The sequence below is a fragment of the Clarias gariepinus genome, chromosome 20 (genome assembly GCF_024256425.1).
Source record: "Clarias gariepinus isolate MV-2021 ecotype Netherlands chromosome 20, CGAR_prim_01v2, whole genome shotgun sequence".
NCBI classification, from domain to species: Eukaryota; Metazoa; Chordata; class Actinopteri; order Siluriformes; family Clariidae; genus Clarias; species Clarias gariepinus.
This window is the reverse complement of record NC_071119.1, coordinates 16,015,902-16,037,590: the sequence shown is the minus strand read 5'-3', so window position 1 is coordinate 16,037,590 and position 21,689 is coordinate 16,015,902. Positions and strand designations below refer to the sequence as shown.

The 21,689-nt window shown below is 38.2% G+C and overlaps 1 protein-coding gene across 5 annotated transcripts in view; it reads left to right on the top strand.

The window, feature by feature from the left end:
- The first annotated feature begins 9,658 nt into the window (after positions 1-9,658).
- Positions 9,659-21,689, top strand: part of efemp1 (EGF containing fibulin extracellular matrix protein 1) — a 33,166-nt gene continuing 21,135 nt past the window's right edge. For 3 of the 5 annotated variants that reach the window (XM_053480083.1, XM_053480084.1, XM_053480079.1), the window contains exons 1-4: positions 9,659-9,795; positions 10,254-10,341; positions 10,579-10,624; positions 11,406-11,681. In XM_053480083.1, the coding sequence (XP_053336058.1) occupies positions 10,264-10,341; positions 10,579-10,624; positions 11,406-11,681 (400 nt within the window). In that variant the 5' untranslated portion in view covers positions 9,659-9,795; positions 10,254-10,263. Of the gene's footprint in view, positions 9,823-10,040; positions 10,106-10,253; positions 10,342-10,578; positions 10,625-11,405; positions 11,682-21,689 lie in introns of those variants that run through there. The other 2 variants (XM_053480082.1, XM_053480081.1) reach the window with 2 other exon arrangements.

The following is a 21,689-nucleotide window of genomic DNA, read 5'->3' as shown; positions in this document are numbered from 1 at the left end:
ATGCAACAACAACAAAAAAATGTTGACTCAGATTTACTCACTGAGTGCAGCAGAATATCTGGCAGGCTAGCAGGTTTAACATTTTTTCTCTGTGGTAAGATATAGTAGAGCCATCAAATTCTCACATCCTGTCAGAGATCCCACACTGCTGACATTTCCATGAAAAATGCTCTGCAGTCAGTGGCACTCCAGCCAAAATAGGCTTGTCTATTCTCGTTTATTTAAGGGGAACTTTCTCCAGTTTTACTCGTATTCATGTACATTATTACCAACCTGAGCTATTTCCTTTAGTAAGGATACCTCTATAGGCTTAATTGCAGCTCCAACGAAAATGCAAAGGTTAAGAAGTCAAAGCAATGTTGCATGCATACTCCTATACCCATACAGTACATGACTCTAAACTGCTGCCATATGCATTCCCTTAACCAGGCCCTGATCCAAGAGGACCAGATGTTCATAAAATAAAAACCATCTTGTAAACACTGTAACGTTTAAGAGGAGTTGAACATCTGGCAGGGACTACATCCTCAGTCAATATCAAACTGCATTTTGCTGTAAAAATGGATCATTTATTTTGTGAATAATGATAGGCTTAAACATATTTTATGATTAGCTTACAACTGTATGCTTAGTTAGGACTTATATAGTGCACGCTACATTCAGTCACATAGGCATGTATGAGAAGTACTTCGAATGATTCTGCATGACTACCAGAAGCAATCTAAAATACAATCGTTATTTCTAGTGTGCCTGCTTACAAATTGAGGAATAACTGTATATTAACAAGAGAGCCTACAGTAGGGCTGAGAACAGTTCAAAACTAATGCTGTATATCCACCATGTTTTAATATGTATGACTGTATTTCATAGTAATTGTAAAATATTGTGAAATATTCAATTAACAGAAAGTGTGGTGGGTTAACCAATAACATCATATAAGGAATGGTTATGACTATAACCTCTGTTCGCTGAGGGAAAGGAATGAGTTACAACACACATAGTATGGGATATCACACACTCTCTTGTCCTGGCTGAAGGATTCTATGGGATATCACACCCTCTATTCATGCCGAAAATGCTGGCAAACCTGTGGTGATGTAGATGCAGCTCCACCCATACACAAAAGCAACTGTCAACACAGTTCTCAGTTTAACAGCTGTTCTACACCGAGCTTGGCTGTGAGGTGGGGAAGCAATGTGTTGTACCTCATTCCCAAAGGTACAGGAAGCCATGAAGGTCAAGACCATAAAGCTATAAACACTTGAGACAACCTTAGGTACATAAGCTGCAACATCACAGAATTCAGCGCATGAGCGGTGACCGCTTGAGCACGCTAAATTTTCAAGGGGCGTTGCAGAGGAAAACCTGCAGTGTTTGGACGGAAGGACAGTAGGCCCAGACCCCATGGTTTTGCAAGGGTGCAAGATTGTCGCCATTGGTAGTGGACAAAAGTTGTCTCCATTGGTGGTGGACTAATCAGTCTCACTTTTTCAGCTCTGTCCAATTTCAATTACTTTCCATAACCGGGCAATGTGGCATGGGTAAACAGCAGTTAAGTCTGCTTAGCCTTTGTTTGTCACATATACATTACCGCACAGTAAAATTCTTACTTCACATATCCCAGAATACCTGGGGTCACAGCACAGGGTCAGCCATGATACGAAAAGACAGAAAAGACAGAGTTAAGGGCCTTGCTTAAGGGCCCAACAGCGGCAACCTTGCTGAGCTGGTGCTTTAACTGTCAACCTTCCGGTTAGTAACTCAGTGGCTTATTAACACATTGAGCCACCACTCCCCCTTGACGTGAGGGTGTGCAAGCTTTCCAGTATTTCCCCCATGACAATGTTAGCTCACCGATAAAGTCGGAAAACATGGGCAAGGAGTCGGTTCATGCCGTTCAAATTAATGCTGTTGGCCGGTGCTGCCGAGGAGCACACAGTCCTCCAACCCCTCTACATAGCCATTTGGTCTGCCCAGCTAGGATTTCCTTACTGAGGATTTATTTGAAAGAGGGGTTTGTGTTTTTGCACTATTCAACTGAGCGTGCACGCTGGACTGATGCATGCCGCTCTCTTTCTCTCTCTCTTTTTTTCGCCTGCATCTTTCTTTCTGTCTTTCTTTCTTTCTTTCTTTCTTTCTTTCTTCCTTCCTTCCTTCCTTCTTTGGCCCTGATACCTTACCGGTGCTACCTAAATGATTGCACGAAGTGCGGAGGTATCAGGACCCTTAAATAAACACATTGCCATGTGTGGCTCATTCAGGTTGATTGCCTTGCAGCATTGCCTGGCAACCGTGTGTCTACCTGGCCACGTATCTATCTGTTCAGAACTCTGTAAGGTTGCAGCCTGTGGATCTGCCCGTTCTGAACAGTGCAGAGTATTTATGTGCAGTTCTGCCCCTTGCAAGACCTGCGTCGTTACACCCACATTAGCTTCCTGGAAAACAAGAACGAAACAAGAGGAAACAAGAGGGCGTGATATCCCACACGATATGTGTTGTACTAAGTGAATCAACTGAAAGGGAACTCTAATTTCCATGCATCTATCCATCTAGGAACCTTAGTAGTTCAACTAGGGACTGTGTGGGCCAATGGTGACCAGTGTATTTATCACCACATTACAACCATGGTAGGTCTACTCAAAACCGGTCAACGACCCTTTTACACACTATGAGCAATTTGGGAATGCCAATTTAGGCTAATCTGCAAGTCTTCGGACTGTGGGAGAAAACCATAGTACCCTGAGGAACCCCCCAAGCAGTATCATGCCGCCAACTCTAATTTTGCAGAGTAAAACAGCATTTGTAGATAGTAATGACTTTTTAAGATGGAACTGGATATTCATGAGCTTGACTTTGGACAACAGCTTTGGTCCTGATTTGATACTTCAGATCACATGGAGTTCAACAAAGCAGGTCAAGTTACCACCTTCTACCAACATTCACAGTTTTGTTTGCATGATGTTTGAGCTGGTGACATTTGTGATGAAGTTTCATAAGGGCGGGTTGCTAAAACTGGTAGAATAAGCATTGTGGCTAAAGCACAGTTATTCAACGCTAGTTAAGTTAGTTAGGGGACTGTGACAACTTTACTTTGTTTGCATATTTTTCTGTGTACACCATTGTTATTCAAAAAAAAAAAGAGAAAAAAGCTCCTCTAACATCAATAATTAGTTCATACCATAGTGTTTTAGCCCAGTTTTGCTATTTGGCTACCTTGCAGTTCTGTTATTCTGTTGTTGATGCAATTTAAATTCAGCACCTGAGACTATCCTCTTGAGTTTAGTAAAGCCTATAATTTGATTATAGCCTGTTTTTTATTTTAGACAATTTCTTGCAAACGTGATAAAACCGTATCAGATTTGTAAAACAAATTTATCTTACTGTACCTAAGTATTCCATGTATCTGTTCTTAAGTACTTTCTGCTTAACGACATTTCTGTAAGGCATTGCACTACATTACCAGAGTGGTGTGTAGGGTTTGAAGCTGGAATATTGCACATAAAGTACACAGTTGGGAAACAGATGGATAGATAGATAGATAGATAGATAGATAGATAGATAGATAGATAGATAGATAGATAGATAGATAGATAGATACTCTTCCACTATAACTTAAAGGCTACTGTAAGCTTATTCAAGCTCAGTACTTTTGAGTACTGTACATTAGTAAATTTGAAGGTAAGTGCTGTTGTACTTTTACTCAAGTACAATTGTATATTGAGCACTTCTACTTTTACTTGAGTAAGATTTTACCTGGGATAGCTCTACTATTACTCAAATACAGGATTTGTGTACTCTACCCACCTCTGCTTGTAATAAACTACATCAATGTTTCATTAAATATATGTAACTTAAAAAAGTACAATAACATAAAAGAAGTAACAAAGTAAACTTAAGTCTAAGTTTAATTATTCATAGTATTAGTAAGTATCCTGTATTTCTGTTCTCTCTCTCTCTCTCTCTCTGTATTATTCTCTTTTTCTGCCAGTTTAAGTCCTGTTGGTTTTCTGGTCATTACCTATTTTTTTTTTTTTACCTATTTTTTTTTTTAGATTCTATCAAATAATGTCTGTACTTACAGTATGTCCTGTCTTCACAGATTTGTTTCTGGCTTAACTGTGTGAGAAACAAGAAATCACATACAATTTGACATTTTTATTTCAGAGTCACACCACATTTATGTGTGGTACCGAAACCTGATATGTATCCGATACATTGCAACGAGACCCGCGTACGAACTGACAGATTTGAATTTATGAGACTTTTGAGTTAATCCAACTTGACATTCGTCAGAATTTCATGCTACCAGGTAACAGTGATGGAGGACAACAATAAAGCAGGATTTCAGTAGCTGGACAGTGTGATAACAAATCTCATGAACGTTTGGAGTGCTGTTGCTGTACAATTAGAAACTTAGATTAAAAGGGGGTTGACGGAGATGGAATCTAGAAAACTTGATCCAAGAACTAATATAAACCATTGCTACAACATTACCACTTCAGGTTTTTCCCCTGTTATTAGAAATTTTTTAGGTAACAACCAACGAAGAACCAACCATAAATAAACATGTTTAAAATCTTCTTTCATCTGCTCCGGTTGGGGCCGCCCCAGTGGATCAGCTGGTCTGCATATTTGATTTGGCACAGGTTTTTACACCAGATGCCCTTCCTGACACACCACTCCCATTTTATCCAGGCCTGAGTGCGCTGACTTGTGCACACCCATGGCTGGGGTTCTTTGTCAGGAAATCAAACCTCTGCCTTCTCTGTGAAAAGCAGCAATATTCTCGCTGTCCAACAAGGCATGTTATAATAGAATTTAACATAGAGAAAAAAAAAAAACAGAAAAAGAATAGACTTGCATGTTGTCAGTAACCTCTGGGCTATATAAATATCTGCTATTAAAAAGTCTACAGTATAAGAACCTCCGATAAAGGACCAGTGTCATGTAGTAAAGGTTTTAGCATAAAGCAGGTTGTGTTGAAGATAAATCGAATAATGAGATAATGGGCTTGTAGTATTGACTAGATAATTAGATATTGGAATCAGTTAATTAATTGGTTGGTTGGGTATAGGAGAGCGGTGGCCCGAAAACAACATCACTCAATGTTTTAGTTCAGGAAACAGTTCTCTTACTGTACTTACACCTCCAAACTAAAATGTACTACATTTAACAGGATGATAGAAATCCAAAAACATTCACCTTTTCTTTAGAGGGTGATTCCACCTGAATACTGTCTTTTTACACAAGAACTGTTGTTGTAATCATAAAGACTATCCTGTGCTCACTCACAATGTGCTTTTATTTAACATCATTTTGACTTCTTTGTCATTCCTCTCCTACACCGACAGTATATGCACCATGGATGGTAAATTGGAAATACCACTTAGCCTACTTTGCATGTCTTTGGACTGTGGGAGAAAACCAGAGTACCTGGAGGAAACCCACCAAGCACAGGGAGAACATGCAAACTCCATGGAGACAGATTCTGAGGCGGGAATCGAACCCGGACCCAGGAGGTGCGAGGTGACAGTGCTAACCATTACGTCACTGTGTTGCCGCATTAAGTATTGCAGAAATCAATGAAAAAACACTTTTGTTGAAAAAACACTTTTGTTGATCCAAGCACATCATCTCTTCGCTATCTGATGCTACATAGACAACATTCATACTGTTTACATCTCAGATTATTCCTTATGTTGGGCCAGTTTCTAGGTTTCACTTTCACATTAATAAATTGGTCAATATTCTTCATTCATTACTGATAATCTACTGTACTTGCTTCTGCAGTGATTGCAATTTTGCAGGTATTTTAGTGATTATTAATTATGAGGATCTGACAGGTCAGAATATTTTTGCTTATAAGAATGTGCATGTTGTTAAATACGTTTGAGCAAAGTTACAGTACAGTACAATTACTGGACATCTGAGCACTAAGGTTTCAACTAGAGGTTTATCTTTACCCTGTAGTTACATTGTATGTGAAATCAATGGGCATATAGTATTTTAAGTAAGTGACACATGACGTTAATTTTGGAATAGATTTTTTATTATTATTTTAGATTATTGTTTATTTACTGTAACTAATTCAATAAAGCCAAATGTACCTAACCTTGGACGGCAAAAAAAATAAAAAATCTGTGAAAAGCATTGGCATATGTTTTGCACATGTTACTACCAGCATGGTACAGTAGGTAGTAGGTAGACATGATGCATGTGCAAAAGTAAAAATACTGTATGGCCTATGCCAACCTGCTCAACACTCATCTTGTTTGCTAAGGTGCCCCTTAGATATGCAAAGTAAGGGATTGAAAAGAAACTGATGGTACAAACCTCACTAACATGGGAGGTTGATATCCATGATGTCCTGAATGGCTTACTGCATTCTAAAGAAATGAAATGAGGTTTTCAGTGTCTAACACTAACTTTGGAGGACAGGTTAATCGTAGCTCTGAACACTCTAGCTGTCATACAGAAAGCTGAGGTGTAGCCGAGGTCCAACAAGAAGAAAGATGGCTTAAATAATTAAATAGATAAAAAGAAAAAATTCTATTTCTAGACCAAGAAATGAAATACTAACCACAGTTTTATAAATAGAGTAATACTTAAGCATAGGGTTGAATTATTATTATTATTTTTTTGGTTTGAACACCTTGTGCTGCAGCTTATAAAATGTAAATAAAACATAGCTAGTTTTCTGTAAATGCTAGAATAAGGATAAAAAGGAAAAGGATGTCCATACTGCTCTATCACCCAGGAGAATGTATCTACACCAGGGATGAGCTTGAAGAAAGTAGGAAATAAGTTCCCTAAAGATGTTGACCTCTTCTCTGAATTAAGTTCAAACCCTTATTCTCATCATCCTCTTGCTCCACATTGGGGGTCTCTCTTCATTGTGGTCCTCTTTGACCATCATTTGTCTGTTCTCCCCATTCACCGATATCCCCCATCCATCTACAATGAAAAAAATACTAAAACTAGTCTATATATAGCACAAGCTCCCACAGTGAGCCCAAACTCCCCATAGTTGTCATGTTCTTGCTTCAAATCTTGAGTTCATCTAGGAGGGGCCTCACCCCTTTCCATCACTGCTGGAGGGAGCACATACAGGTGGCATGAGATCCAAAGTTCGGGATGGAGTTGGCAACACTGAAGTTGGGTTTAAACTCCAGGAAGTAAGCTCCTCAAACTCATCATCTTCCTCCACACAATACCTTCTACTGGGGGGACATCTTTGTCACCTGCATCTTCAATGTTGTCCTCTTTATCAGTCACCTGCTCATGCTTTCTCCTCCTGCATCTCCATGTTGTTGGAGTGTAGATCGCTGACAGGTGGCAGGTCAGACGGCGTTTTCCCCATCCATGTTTCTTTGTTATGGGAAATGAAAAGACACATCTGTACATTGTGTAACATAAAATTTTACATATATAACAATACTACTGACTACTTAATTAGCAGTTTTGTTATAGCTGCATGTACAGGTGTTAAATAGGGCTGTTATGGTATCATAAGTTCTTGACTAAATTGCATTCATATTTCTTACTGTTCTTCCCTGAAAGACTCTCTTTCTCTCTCTCTCTCTTTCTGGACTTAAACAAAAACACACTGCTTCTAACTTCTAACAAGCTAATTTATGATGCCTATCAATAACATAACACTGCTAATCCATATAAAACCAAACTAATATATACTTTTAGCAAAGCAACACTAAACACTGCCACACCAGTTATCTGCTAGCCACCGTATCCTTAAAGCTGCTCTCTCTCTCTCTCTCTCTCTCTCTTTTTGTAAGAACATGACTAATACTAATACTGAAAATCATTCTAGGAAACAAATCTGCAATTGTGCATATCTTCTGATTAGTGCTGAAATCCATAATTACACCTAATGTCTGAATGCATGCAATTTTAAAATTATACTATCATATGTACTAATATGCATGAGTCACTCAGTTCTACAAAAGACAACATACTGTAAAAACCGAAGTGATAACCGTTACAAGCCGTATAGGCAGTTCTTGATTCAGGCAGTTCAAATCCAGTCCTGCTGGGACACAACTTTGAGATTAGTTTATGTCTTTTGAACTCATCATTTATTATACTGTTTTGTTATAAGAAAAGAAAAAAACAGCCTACAGTACATCCCTCCAGAGGGTAAAATGGTGGCGTAGTGATTAGCATTGTGGCTTTGCTTCTCCAGGGTCGAGGGTTCGATTAATGGGTTGGATCATGGGTTGGACATATGCAATGACTTCATATCCACATACGTACTGTACATATACTCCAATACAGAGTTGGTCCCCCTTTTGCAGCTATTTCAGCTTCCACTCTTCTTGGAAGGCTGTCCACAAGATTTTGGAGTGGGAATTCATTCTGTTAAGCATTTATGAGGACATGAAGGCCTGGCCAGTTCTTTGCAAAGGTGCTCGATGGGGTTGAGGTCAGGGCTCTATGTGAACCAGTCAAGTTCTTCCACACCAAACTGATTAAACCATGTTAGCCAAAGAAACAAGAACAGAATAAGGTTTAGATGGGATATTTAAGACATTTAGAATATTATAGCAGGTTTTTGTTCTTGTGCTTAGTGCTTAGGTCAGAATTTATTTTATATACACTACCGTTCAAAAGTTTGGGGTCACTTGCAAATTTCTTTGTTTTTGTTTAGTGATTTTATTTTCTACATTCTACAATATTCATATATTTTAGATTCATTACACACAACTGAAGTAGTTCAAGCCTTTCAATTATTTTAATTATTTAGAGAATCGGTGGGATATTGTGAAGAGAAAGTTGAGAGACGCAAGACCCAACACTCTGGATGAGCTTAAGGCCGCTATCGAAGCATCCTGGGCCTCCGTAACACCTCAGCAGTGCCACAGGCTGATAGCCTCCATGCCACGCCGCATTGAAGCAGTCATTTCTGCAAAAGAATTCCCGACCAAGTATTGAGTGCATAACTGAACATAATTATTTGAAGGTTGACTTTGTTTGCATTAAAAACACTTTTCTTTTATTGGTCGGATGAAATATGCTAATTTTTTGAGATAGGAATTTTGGGTTTTCATGAGCTGTATGCCAAAATCATCAATATTAAAACAATTAAAAGGCTTGAACTACTTCAGTTGTGTGTAATGAATCTGAAATATATAAAAGTCTAATGTTTATCAGTACATTATGGAAAATAATGAACTTTATCACAATATGCTAATTTTTTTTAGAAGGACCTGTGTGTGTGTGTATATATACAGTTATATATATATATATATATATATATATATATATATATATATATATATATATATATATATATATATATATATATATAAAGCTGTATAGGATAAAGCTGTATATATATATATATATATATATATATATATATATATATATATATATATATGTATAAGTTGTATAGAATAAAGCTGTATAGAAGATGAAGGAAGATGAAGTGTCGGATCCTGCTGCACCAGACATCAAAGCCTCTAGAGGGAGCCACAATGTTGCTTTTATAAATAAATAAAAAAGAATCACCTTACAGGCGCGCGCGAGCGACAGTGATTCCGATAAAAGCCCGGTGATAGTTTACAGTAGAACCTGCGCGCGCGCGCCGCCTCCAACATCCCCCCCCACCACCACCACCACTACACCCCCCTCGCGCATTCCGCGTGTGCGTCTCCGATCACTCCGACTGCACACACCGCACACAGCACAGCGCCCTGCTCTCAGGACACGCAGCATCCGCACCGCACCGCATCGGAGTCCCGCACACAATCAGGCACCGGCTGCAGGTAACACCAGGTAGGACTGTCTCACCTTCAGCACCAGGTGATGTGCAAACCTGATAACACAGCTTTAACTTTAACTACAGACTTTGTTTCCTCTAAATATAGTAGAGTATATATATATTTTAAAAAAAGTTTAAAAAGTGCATGCAAATTAAGATTGCTAAATGTTATTACGTCATAAAAATTTAATCTCCTATGGAATAGATTTGTTTGCTCGTTTTTTTTTTTGTAATAAACATACAGCAGGAAGTGTGATTGAGAGAGAGAAGAGATGAGGGGGGTTTACAGCAGCTACTGAACTTGAGAAGATTTAGGACGTGTCGGTACTCGTTCATCATTTCTCAGAGAGGTGTAATAACGGCTATTACACGGCCCGTAGACGGGCATGTCTATTTATGCATGCTATTTATTTTGTTTTGCTCTTTTTTTTCTCTCCCTCTCTCTCTCTCTGTCTCTATCTTTCTCCTGAAGATCCTCAACCATGCCTGGAATCTACATGATAATGGCCATGTTGGTCCATGTCTTTGCCCAAGAAATGGAAGAACCCGTCACTTACACGGCAAGTGCTTCTCTTTTTTTTTTCTTCTTTTTTTTATAAAGACAATGTTCTTGGCTAGATCTATTAAGGAAATCACTGCTTTCCTGTGTTGAGTACCGTAATCACGGTGCAGTAAAGTTCTAGGGAAAAATTAACATGTTATTTGCCTCAGTATTATTATTACACCTTATTTGTGGACAAGGGATTCAAAACAGGTTACAACTTGCCAAGTAATAGTATTTTCTTCTTCTTTTCCAGTGCACCGATGGCTATGAGTATGATCATGTCAGACAAGTGTGCAAAGGTATGAGTCCATAAATACAGGACAGGACACTTTATTAGGGATGGGAGTCAGAGGTCAACTCCCGATACGATAATATCACAACACCCAGGTGGCGATTTGATGAAAATTACAATTCTATAAGTATCACGATTTAATAAATATCGGGATTCCGAATGACATTTTTTCACATCATTTTGTTACAATTTTAAACCTTTAGCCCATTTCTTATAGCATAAGTTTTATTACTTAAAAACAATACAAACTAACTTTAAATACAAGAGTTTAACATTTAACGTATCTCACTTATCTCTGTTACCGCCATAATTATTATTTCTAATTGAACTTAGCAAATAATTCACTCCCACTAGTCAGGATGGAAATGTAGACGTTTTACCGCCAAAATGCCTCGAAAGGCTCAAAGCTTATCTTGACTGTGAGTTGAGTGGCTAAAGAATAGAATAGAATTAAAAAGACTAGAATAGAATAAAAAGACTCCCTAAACGTGTAAGCACAATTAACAATTGCATTACACCGAGTTATAGTTTGAATATGGGTTTCAGATGTTTACATTTCGCTAGGTGTGTGTGTGTGTGTGTGTTTGACCAATATGCACTTTAGGCCTTCTCAAGGATAAATGACTCGCCCGAGATGGGCAACAGCAGTCAACGTGACTTCCTATTTAACATTTCAAAACTATCTAAAGCTCTCATGTAGCCTGTTCATAACCTTCATAAACACCACCAACATTCCAAAACACTGCAGGAGATCATAGCCTCAAACCACTCCTTCCCTTTTTCACCAGACATCGATGAGTGTACCATCGTTCCCGATGCCTGCAAAGGTGGTATGAAGTGCTACAACCACTTTGGTGGATACCTCTGCCTGCCGCAGAACGCGCAGATCTTTGTAAGCAGAGGGGAAGAGGTGCCGCAGCCGACCGAACCGAGTCCGCCCATCCCTGCGGTCCCACCAGTCCTGAACTCTCAACCCCATCAGACAGGAAGCCGAGTGCATACTGTGCACAGGGGCATGCACTGCTTACCTGGGTACACCATGGATGAGCAGAATTACTGCAGAGGTAGGATTCTTCTTATAGTATTCAAGCCACAAGGCAATTAATATCTTATGTGAATATTAGTATCTAACATGGGATATAAACAATGGGAAGCCATGAAGCAATTTTGGGGGGCATCAAACTGGAAAAATAATCTGATGTGAAATGCCTTAATTTCTCTATTAAACACGAAAGCCATAAAATAAGTACATTACAGGGATCCTCCCTAATGTACTGTAGAAACCTGTAATTAGAATCATTATTACTGTACATAGTCCGTTTAAATTAATTGATTGCTGTAACCTATGAACGCAGCACAGTGGTTTACTAGGTGAGTTCGAGTGTGCATGGGGTTTGCATGTTGCTCACTGTGCTTGGTGGATTTCCTCCAAGTGCTGTAGCTCTCACTTCATCCAGGGTCTAACCCACCTCATGCTCCCTGAAGTCCCTTGCAATAGGCTCCAGGCTTTCTGCGACCCTGTACGGAAAAATCTGTATAGAGTATAAGTAAGTGTGTGAGTGTAACCTATGATCAGTGTTGTAACCTGTCATAGCCTAAAGGATCTGAGTGCTATACATTCACTGTATTCGATCATTCTTGCAATTATTCAATCAACCAATCAAGTTGTAGCAGAACAGTGCATACAAACAAGTGAGGATCTTGGAGTGCCGTGCACAGCAACCAATAAAATGCAGAAAAAATTCATCATAGTGACCGTGACATGGTTGTTGGTGCCAAAATGGCATTGAGCAACTACCGATCTCCTGGGATTTTCATGTGCAACAGTCTCCGGGGTTAAACTGCGGTTTTGTGGGTGGAAATGCCTTGTTGATGAGAGACTCTTTACAACTGTAGGGTGTTTGTGAGTGTGAGGCAGATGACTGAAGGTTGCACTAAAGCAAAAGACCACATCTGATTTCAGCCAAGAAATGAAAGCTAAGGCTACAGCGGGATAATGATTTAGGGCTAATGTTTTGTTTGCACACATTAAGCTCTATGATACCAACTAAGCGTCTTATAAATACCCCAGCCAATGATAACTCATCACATTCCAAGGCAGAAGCTGTGTCAATCAGTTGCAGGAACAGTACTTCCGTGGCCTTCCTCTTTGACATCTTAACCTGTAAAGCTTTCATGGGCCAGAATCCCACAGGAAGGTTTTCAACACCTTGTGGAACACATGACATAAAAAATTGTGGATTGGAAATATAGAGTTTAACAACCATGGGAGATTTAACTATATGTATCACTCCGTGTCCCAGGAGTTCTAACAATCGTTAATTACACTAACTGTCAGTTGTCAGCATGGGTGACAGTAGATTGGAAAGAGGTGAAAGCAGCTGCCTCCCAAAACCCACATTCACATTTACTGACAGAAGCACTTTCAGCAAGAAAACACATCAGATAATGTTACATCATCTTAAACAACATCTTATCTATTTAGTAATCGCTTTTAAGTCCAAATTGCCTCTTGTTTTATTATGGCTAACGCAAGGCTGAATCCCAAATTCCTATCTAATTCATGATCAAGGGCAACACCCTTGTGTGGAATAAAAGATTTTACACACTACATAGCGCACTAGCTTTACTTTTTATGATATTTGGAATTCGACCCTGGAACAAGGGATTTTACATACTACATAGTGCACTAGCTTTCCATTTTACAATATTTGAGATCTTATACCCTAAATAGTGCACTAGCTTTCCATTTTATGATATTTGAGATTCAACCCTGGAGTCCTGGAAGTTAGCTAATATTTTAAAGTGGAATAAGTGTAAATATACTGTTTAGTAAATGTCAGAAGTTAAATAACAAATCATAATCTGTTAAAAAAAAATGCTTGTGGAACTGTTGTATAAAAGCAATATCACACTGATATTCAGCACAATAGCACAACTTTGCCAATGATATTGCTTGAATGCCTAATTCCAGGTGTCTACCTCATTAATGCAAAAGATGGCTACTCTGAAGTATTGAAAATATAAAACAAAATCTGGGTTATTTAAGACATTTTTGTTGACGATGTACTTCCATATTTGTTCTTTTATCATTACAATTTCTTCAGTATTTATATACAATAAAAATAAAGAGAAGCCATTGAATAATAAGAAGGTATGTCCAAAATCTCTAATGTAGGTTTAACATTTAATGTAACCACACCTATGTATGGTCACTTCTGTAACCTTTATTCAGACATGTAATCATAAAAAACAAAGAGCTTGATCTAGTATCTTTTCATATACAGTACCAGTACCAGTTGATGATGTAAGTGTTGGCCCCTTGAGAGAAACAGCCCTTTAAATGGTAGTCCAGGTGTGGTAATGGGTTTACACCTTTGCATGAGGGACCCTATTCAGTTTTCCATAACGCGAGCATGAAACCTCAGAACAGCCTTTGAAGGTCAGAAGATTTCTTACGCAAAGTGAAATTGAAGATAACACACCTAAGTATAAAGGCCAACACAACAAAGTAGGGGATCAAAGCATCCTAATTTACGCCTCCCCCCAACACCCACCTTTGCACCAAGGATCTCCTCCGTTATTTGCCTCAGGTCTAATATTTTTGGCTTGGCTTCAACATCCTTTGTGCATGTTTGACTTCTCCCATGTGTTCTTGGAAAAAAGCGAAGGCATCAAACGTCCTGCAGATGCTGAATCATGCAGCGCATGATTTGCTCCGTACGGTTCCGCCGCAAATACGGCAAATTACAAAGTTGATAGCAGTGCAGTTCAAATGAGCGCTGTGATGGATGATGCAGCTGGCGTGCTCCTTTTTCCTGCTGTGGTCTGCGGTCCCCCGTTTATGCTTCAACGGTTTATTTTAGTCATAAGTCAGCACCTCACCGGGCATCAAGGCTCTCTTTAATTACATACAGATGAAGAAGCTTTAGAACATAATGGCTCGGTGACATTGCTCATGGTGATGGGGTTAAAAAGGAACAGAGTGGGTTTTTTTTTTTGTGTGTGTCTATATGTGTGATTTATGTCATTCTGAAGGAGGGTCTGGCATCATGCTGGGTACACAAATGGCTTTTGAGTGACAACCGCAATGCCAGGCATGTGGGCAAGCACATCTGTTGGTCAAATGGTATGACTTGAAACAGTCAACACACTCCCTTTGTCTGCTGTCTTTATTACAACCCTTGTTACCACATCAAAAGGAAAGCATAAAGGCAGCTCACCTCAAACAAAGTCTAACAACAAGGCGAGCCCATCAAAAGCTTATCAGAACCGTTTATTATATATATATATATATATATATATATATATATATATATATATATATATATATATATATATCAGATCGTGCTCTCTTTTTAATCACAGGTGTATCTTTAGAGGTTCTTCATTGAAACGTACAAGGGGCGTTCTAGCCAAACTGGGACTTTTGATTAATTGATAGTTATGAGTATATTTCTCTATATAATCCCCTGCTACACTAAAGCACTTTCAAGCAACATTACACTAGTGCTTGAATAGCATCTCTCAGAATGATTGGAATGCTTGCTTCAAGTCTGAAACACTGGCCTCCCAGGAACTCCGTGAATGGGATGTGGAAATAACTCCGAGCTGAGTGTTTGTGAATGATCGCGTGTACAGTTGGCGACAAGTTACCCGGTGATTTTCAAGTCCCGGTTTAATTTAAACGCCTGTCATATATCGTTTCACAGTCTGTCATAGGGTTTGTGAGGAGTCAATAGAATGAATAAGATTTTCCGAAAGTGCTTTTAAGTGACTTGAGTAAAGACACATTTGGGTTTATGGCTTGATGAGTATGCAGTCATGAGGAAAATCACCGTGGAACAGCTCATTCCTCCCGTTCTGGTTTATAGACATTGTAAAACAGAGATGGATTTTAGGTAAACCAACTACATGGGGGCAGAGGACCTAATTATAGAAGAAAATCAATAAATGACTTAGTGCTCTTTGGCAAGCAATGTAAGTCTCCTTGAAAAGACGAACGCACACACACAAAAAATTATTAGGTGCCTAGAAAGGTCAGTACACCGTCAGGAACAGCTGTGCGCAGGACTTTGTTTTTTTGTTGCATGTTCTGCATTTAGTGAAAGTTTTTAGTTAAAGCAGTAATCGTATTTTCACTGTAATTAAATTACTTATATTAAATTACTAAATTATTATCGATGTTCTGGGTAGTCACATGAATCTACAGAGCATTTGTTATTCTGGCGAATTCTTTTTTTTTTAAAACCATTAATTCTAGAATAAAAACACCCTTTTGTGCTGAAACGGTGAGTCATTAAGGAATCACAGAGCCTCGTCTTAATCAGAGGTGTGTTTCTTTTGGATGCCGTTCTTGTGCGCTATTAGTGCTTAACAAGCTTTATATTGTGCTTAGTTGAGTTTGTCTTTGGAACAGACACCCACTATGTCTGTCTTCATAAATGTCTTAATAAAGAAACCTCTGGATATCAAATAATGCTTATGCCATGCTTACTCATCGCTCCTGGGTGGAAATCCAGGGCAGGAACTCATTCAGGTCAGCGTTAATCACACACACACACATGCTTAAAGGCGCACACACACATACTGTATGCGCCACATATGACTGATTGCTTGAGCTTATAGAATCCTGCTTAAGATATATCTTATGATTATCATCAATGCGCTGGAGATCTTGAAAAGGTTTAGTCAACGCAAAGTATTAAAGAAAAATGTTTGCTTTGTATACCTAACATAAAGATTTAAGTATACGTCTCTCAGGCTTTGGTATTTATACCATAATCCACTAAGTAAAGTGTAAAGAGCAGTCGATTTTAGAATTCTCCTTTGTTCATATACTGTAGAGCGCTGATGGAAAATAAGGACAGCTCACTCATTCCCTCCTTTTTAGCACTCAGCTCTTTATCCTAGCAGAGATTTACCCTAGAGTGGATATGGTATAATCAGGTAAATGATCAATGAAAAAAAGGTTGTTGCCTCCGATTAGTGATTAAACTCACTTGGTCGCGCCCCTAAATTCTGGCCTATAAGCACAGAAGGGGTTATTATTGGAACTTATTTCCTTTATTTTAATGGACTGGATTTTGGGGCGGCATGATCGCCAGAGGTGGTAAAGTACCGAGTAGGATCAAGTAGGAGTAGCTGTACTTTAATATAATATTACTTAAGTAAAAGTAGTCCTCCAAAATATTATTCAAGTAAGAGTAACAAGTATTTAGTGAAAAGATACTCATGTACTGAGTAAGTATGTCCGATTTATTATTATTTTCTGAACAAAATGATAAAATGATGTAAAATTCCGACATTTTCAAATAATAAAATAAATAAAATAATGAATAAAACTTAATATCAAAAAACACAAATATCCTAATCTTACTTTTTTTCACAACATGAAGCTTTTGAAGCAGATCCCTACTGTAGGTAACATATGTATGTGTGCACAAACAGTGTAAACTATTTCCAGTGTAAGATTATACTGTATATTCAGTCGCCCCCCAAATGACTCAGCAGAAAATAACAAGGTTTCACTTTACAATTAACTGTGTCCAGCAGAACAAATGTAAGAAACTTATATTTATTTTTTAGCCTTTAGCTTATTTGTTAATTATATATATTGACACTGCAACATTAAATAAAACAGCTAAACTACCCGCGACATGTTTCCTACAACGACTGAAGATCTGACTCCATGTGGTTGTTAATATTATTGCAGCTGATTGGTCAAAAGGAGTCATGTGATTACTGTTGCTACATCTGATTGGTGAATCACAGTCATGTGGTACTGTAGATCTACCAGCTGCATTTCCCTGGCAAAAATAAAGAATATCTAATGTGTAGAATAAATGGATAGAAAAGTAAGTAAGAGTAAAAAGTATGGAGCAGTAAAACTACTCATAGAAGTAAATCTTTTTCAAAAAGTTACTCAAGTAAATATAACGATCGCTTAGTGGTTAGCACTGTCGTCTTGCACCGCCAGGGTCCGGGTTCGATTCCCCCCTCGGGTCTGTGTGCATGGAGTTTTACATTCTCCCTGTGCTTGGTAAATTTCCCCCAGGTATTCTGTTTTTCCTCCATAATCCAAAGACATGCGATTTGGCTAACTGGCATTCCCTAATTGCGAATGAGCATGAATGTGTGTGTGCCCTGTGATGGATTGGTGCCATCTGATTATCCAGAGATAAGCTCCATGCCCCCTGCGAGATAAGATAAAGCCGTATAGAGGCTGAGTGAGTAAGTCAGTAAATTGGATTTCAATGTAAAGTAAAAATACATATAAATACATCCACAAATGTAAATGTATTTGATTGGGAATTTTTTTAAGTCATAGATCAACGCAATGTGGCACATAATTGTGAAGTGAAAGGAAAATGATAAATGGTTTTAAAGAATTTTTCAAGAGGTTCAAGGGGTATGAACAAGGCATTGTATTTTTTTTAAGCTTGTCACTCCTCTAGACAGATTATGTTAGAATGAGATGGAATATCTGTCCTACTTTCTGTGACATACCTCATCCATGCTCATATAATCCCCCCCAAGTACCTAACAGGTATTAGCCCATGAAGTGGCCACTTCTTTTGTGCCAACCATAAGCTACAGTAAGTGCCAGAAGCCTCTGAAACATACTGTAGTTTTTCCTCGTACTTTCTCCAATTTCACGAGTTTTCCTTCACAGTAAGCCATGAATGGAATAGAATCCACATTCATGTTCTGCAGACCAAAGTAAATAGTATTCTATTTCCAAACTAAAAATCGATCAGCAGAAAAAAATGCCAGATGAAACTTTTCTATTTTTAAACAAGCGAATTAACTGAACTTTTTTTTTTTTTTTACCCGAATAGAAATTGAGATTTAGTCCATCCATTTTAACAACATACTCGGTATAGTTGGATTATTAATTTAAAACCAAGGACTTCTCAAGAACAACTTTTAAACCCTTTGGTACATCAGATAAAAGCATTCACACAATAAATAATTAATAGCCTTCTTATTATTTTTTATTTATTTATTATTATTTTTTTTTTTTACCAAACCAGGCAAGAATAAAGAGGTGTTCCTAGGACCCTATGTTCCAATAGTTCCCATCATAAAAAAGCATGAAAAATGGCCCTATGTTCCCCTGACCTATACAGGCGCATAATGGAAATGTGAAAAAGATCTTCCACAATTCTGTATTTGTCTGATGGAATTCTTTTGGTTGTGTAGTTTTAAAACCGTGTCCCAATAATATTAATTGGATAATCTTCAGAAAATATTTTATCTTGAAGTGGGTCGCATTGGTCTCGAACAGAATAAGAGGGTTAATGTGTGTTAACAGAAAAATTAACTAGGGAACATAAAATCCTGGAAACATACCGTAGGTGTCCTCCTGAATAAAAAATTGTTAAGTGTTCTAGATAGTAAAGTAGCAGAATAATAACTGAATTGGGACCAGTTCCTGTTTCTAAACTAAAGGATCTTGTAGAAAATTGTAATGGAAGTGTAAAATCAGCTTAGGTATTTCCTTATCAAATTTTTTTTAAGTGATGTTTAACCTTTCTCACCTCTGAAACCAACTAGTTGGAAGATCTTTGAGTTTTATATTGTGACATTGCCGTGACAAAACACTAATCCACCCCCCAACCTCCCCCCGCCCATACAGTCTACCCCACTGCGCTCATAGAAGAGGCAGAGAATTTTTTTTTCCTATTTGCACAAAAGCATGGAAAAAATGAGTCACCACAAAGATAACCATCGCATCAATTTATAATCTCAAAGAATGTTGAGGTCATGACCAGAAACAGATTTTGGAAGGTAAATATTTGGTGTCTTTCTACTTTGGCATTGGTTTTGCTGTATCTCCTATAGTGCTTATGGTTATGATTTAACTATGTCAGCTCTATATAAACAAAAAGGCATTTTTTTCTTCCTTTTGGCAGACAATTACTACTTTGATTCATTAGCACAGATGTCATCTTTTTTTTCAGAAATGTTTGCTTTGAAGGTAGGTTATTATGTACCGAGAAAAGAAAGCTAAATTACTTTCCCCTGCAGAACTGAATACCATATGATGAGCACATGCAGCTTATTGGTGTCATATTTACAGTACATTGGTCAATGCACTGTTGATGAGTAGCTAGCTGGTACTGGTACTGACGGTACTGGCATAACAACATACCTTAAAAAAAAAAAAAAAAAAAAATATATATATATATATATATATATATATATATATATATCATCAAAGAGCAGTGTATCTAGAGAAAACATGACACCTTGTTCTCCTTTTTCATGTGGTTTCACAAATGATCAACTTTTTTGACAGCCGACCTCAGGTAATATTATATCTACCATCAACTAATGCTGATAAGCATCATTATAACTCTCTAATGTAGCTGCTATATTGTTGATTATATGCCAATTGATGTCAATCTACTGTATTTCCCAGAAAAATGCCCGCTATAATATTCTAAATGTTCTCAATATCCTGTTTAAACCCTATACTGTCCTTGTTCTTTGGCTAACTACAACATACAGTAGCATTGCATTTTTTCATGGCATTTAGCTCTCCTCTAATAATGATGGAAAGACAAAGGTCCTAAGAATTGAATAAAATTCTGCATGTAAGCATGCAGTGGTGTTGTTATTATTGGGCTGTGTTTGCCGGACTCCAGCTGCTTCCTGCCCCTGCATGTGAGAAATTGTTGATCTTTCTGTTCCTCGGTGCTGTGCCAGAGTCATCTGGCCAACCAAACCAACAAATCTGGCATTGGGTCAAAAGAACCACCCAGTATGCCCTCCTCTTTCAGGAAGAGCTTCCATGATGTATGATTTGGAGTCAAAAGGACCCAGGAACTGGACTGGATTGCACAACGATGGAAGTATTGTTCATTTTTGACAGCTGAACCCACCTGCTCTTATCATCCTTACCAGTTGTTGGCGTGTGCTCAATTATGTACATATTGCAACACACGTGGAATAGAAAGAAGCACCATTATGAACTGTTATATTAGTACCTGGAATTACATGAAATGTTCATGTTATGTGAAGGACACATGCTATGGGTTGGTCTACCCATTCTTATACCCATTTTATAATCACATGTTGTCACCCTGGAGAAAATGTTTTTTTTTTTAGTGTGCTCCCCCCTCAAGGTTTCTATCTCATGTTTTCTCAGGGAGTTTTTCTTTGCCACTGTTAGGCCTATCTTGATAATTAGGGATTTTACGCATATAAAAATATATCCAGGTTAATTGAATATCTGTTCTGGCAAGGATATAAACAGAACCATGTCAAGAACAGAAGAGTTCTCATAATGTCCTTGGAGAATTTCCTAACCTTTGTCTGAACATTGTGTTTCTGATATTTGTCATGTCTGGATTCCATTTTAAGTTTCTCCGTGTAAATATGAGGGAGGTTCAGGTCAAACCAGGATTTGTAATAAATGAAGCCATAAAAACGAGTGACATTTACAGAAGACTTTAAGCGCAGTGCGGTGATGAGGCTCATAGTCGAGGTTAAACATTTTGACTGTAAAAACATCTTAGAGAAGGAGGTACATCCACAGTATGAATGACGATCCCGCTACAGTCGTTTCCAAGAACATTCATAGAGTGGAACACCTGATACTTGAAAATCGGCAGATAACTTGCAAAAGTGATGCATACGTCTTTGTAAACTGTACACACAATCATTCAACAGGACAACTTGCACATTCCAATAACTCAGCTGGGTTATTGCCACATCCCCCATACAGTCCTAACCTCGCTTAAACCTGTTTGGGCCATTAAAGGAGTTCCTGGGAGGCCAGGGTTTCTGATGTGAAGCAGGCGGTCTGATCATGGCAAAAACGTTCTACCTTGCTGGTGCCCAAGCACGCTGGGATAAGTGCATTCATGTAAAATGGGATACTCATACTATAACTGTTCTGTTATTCTGCACATTTAAAAGTCCCGGTTTGAATCGAACACCTGTTGTAAATGACCTAGGCCGGTGGTATTAAAATCCTGAATGCGGTTAAGGAGTTGCTGACCTTTGTGATGGGTTTAGGAATGGTTTAATATATCAAATATGATATAACAGAAACAAGATTG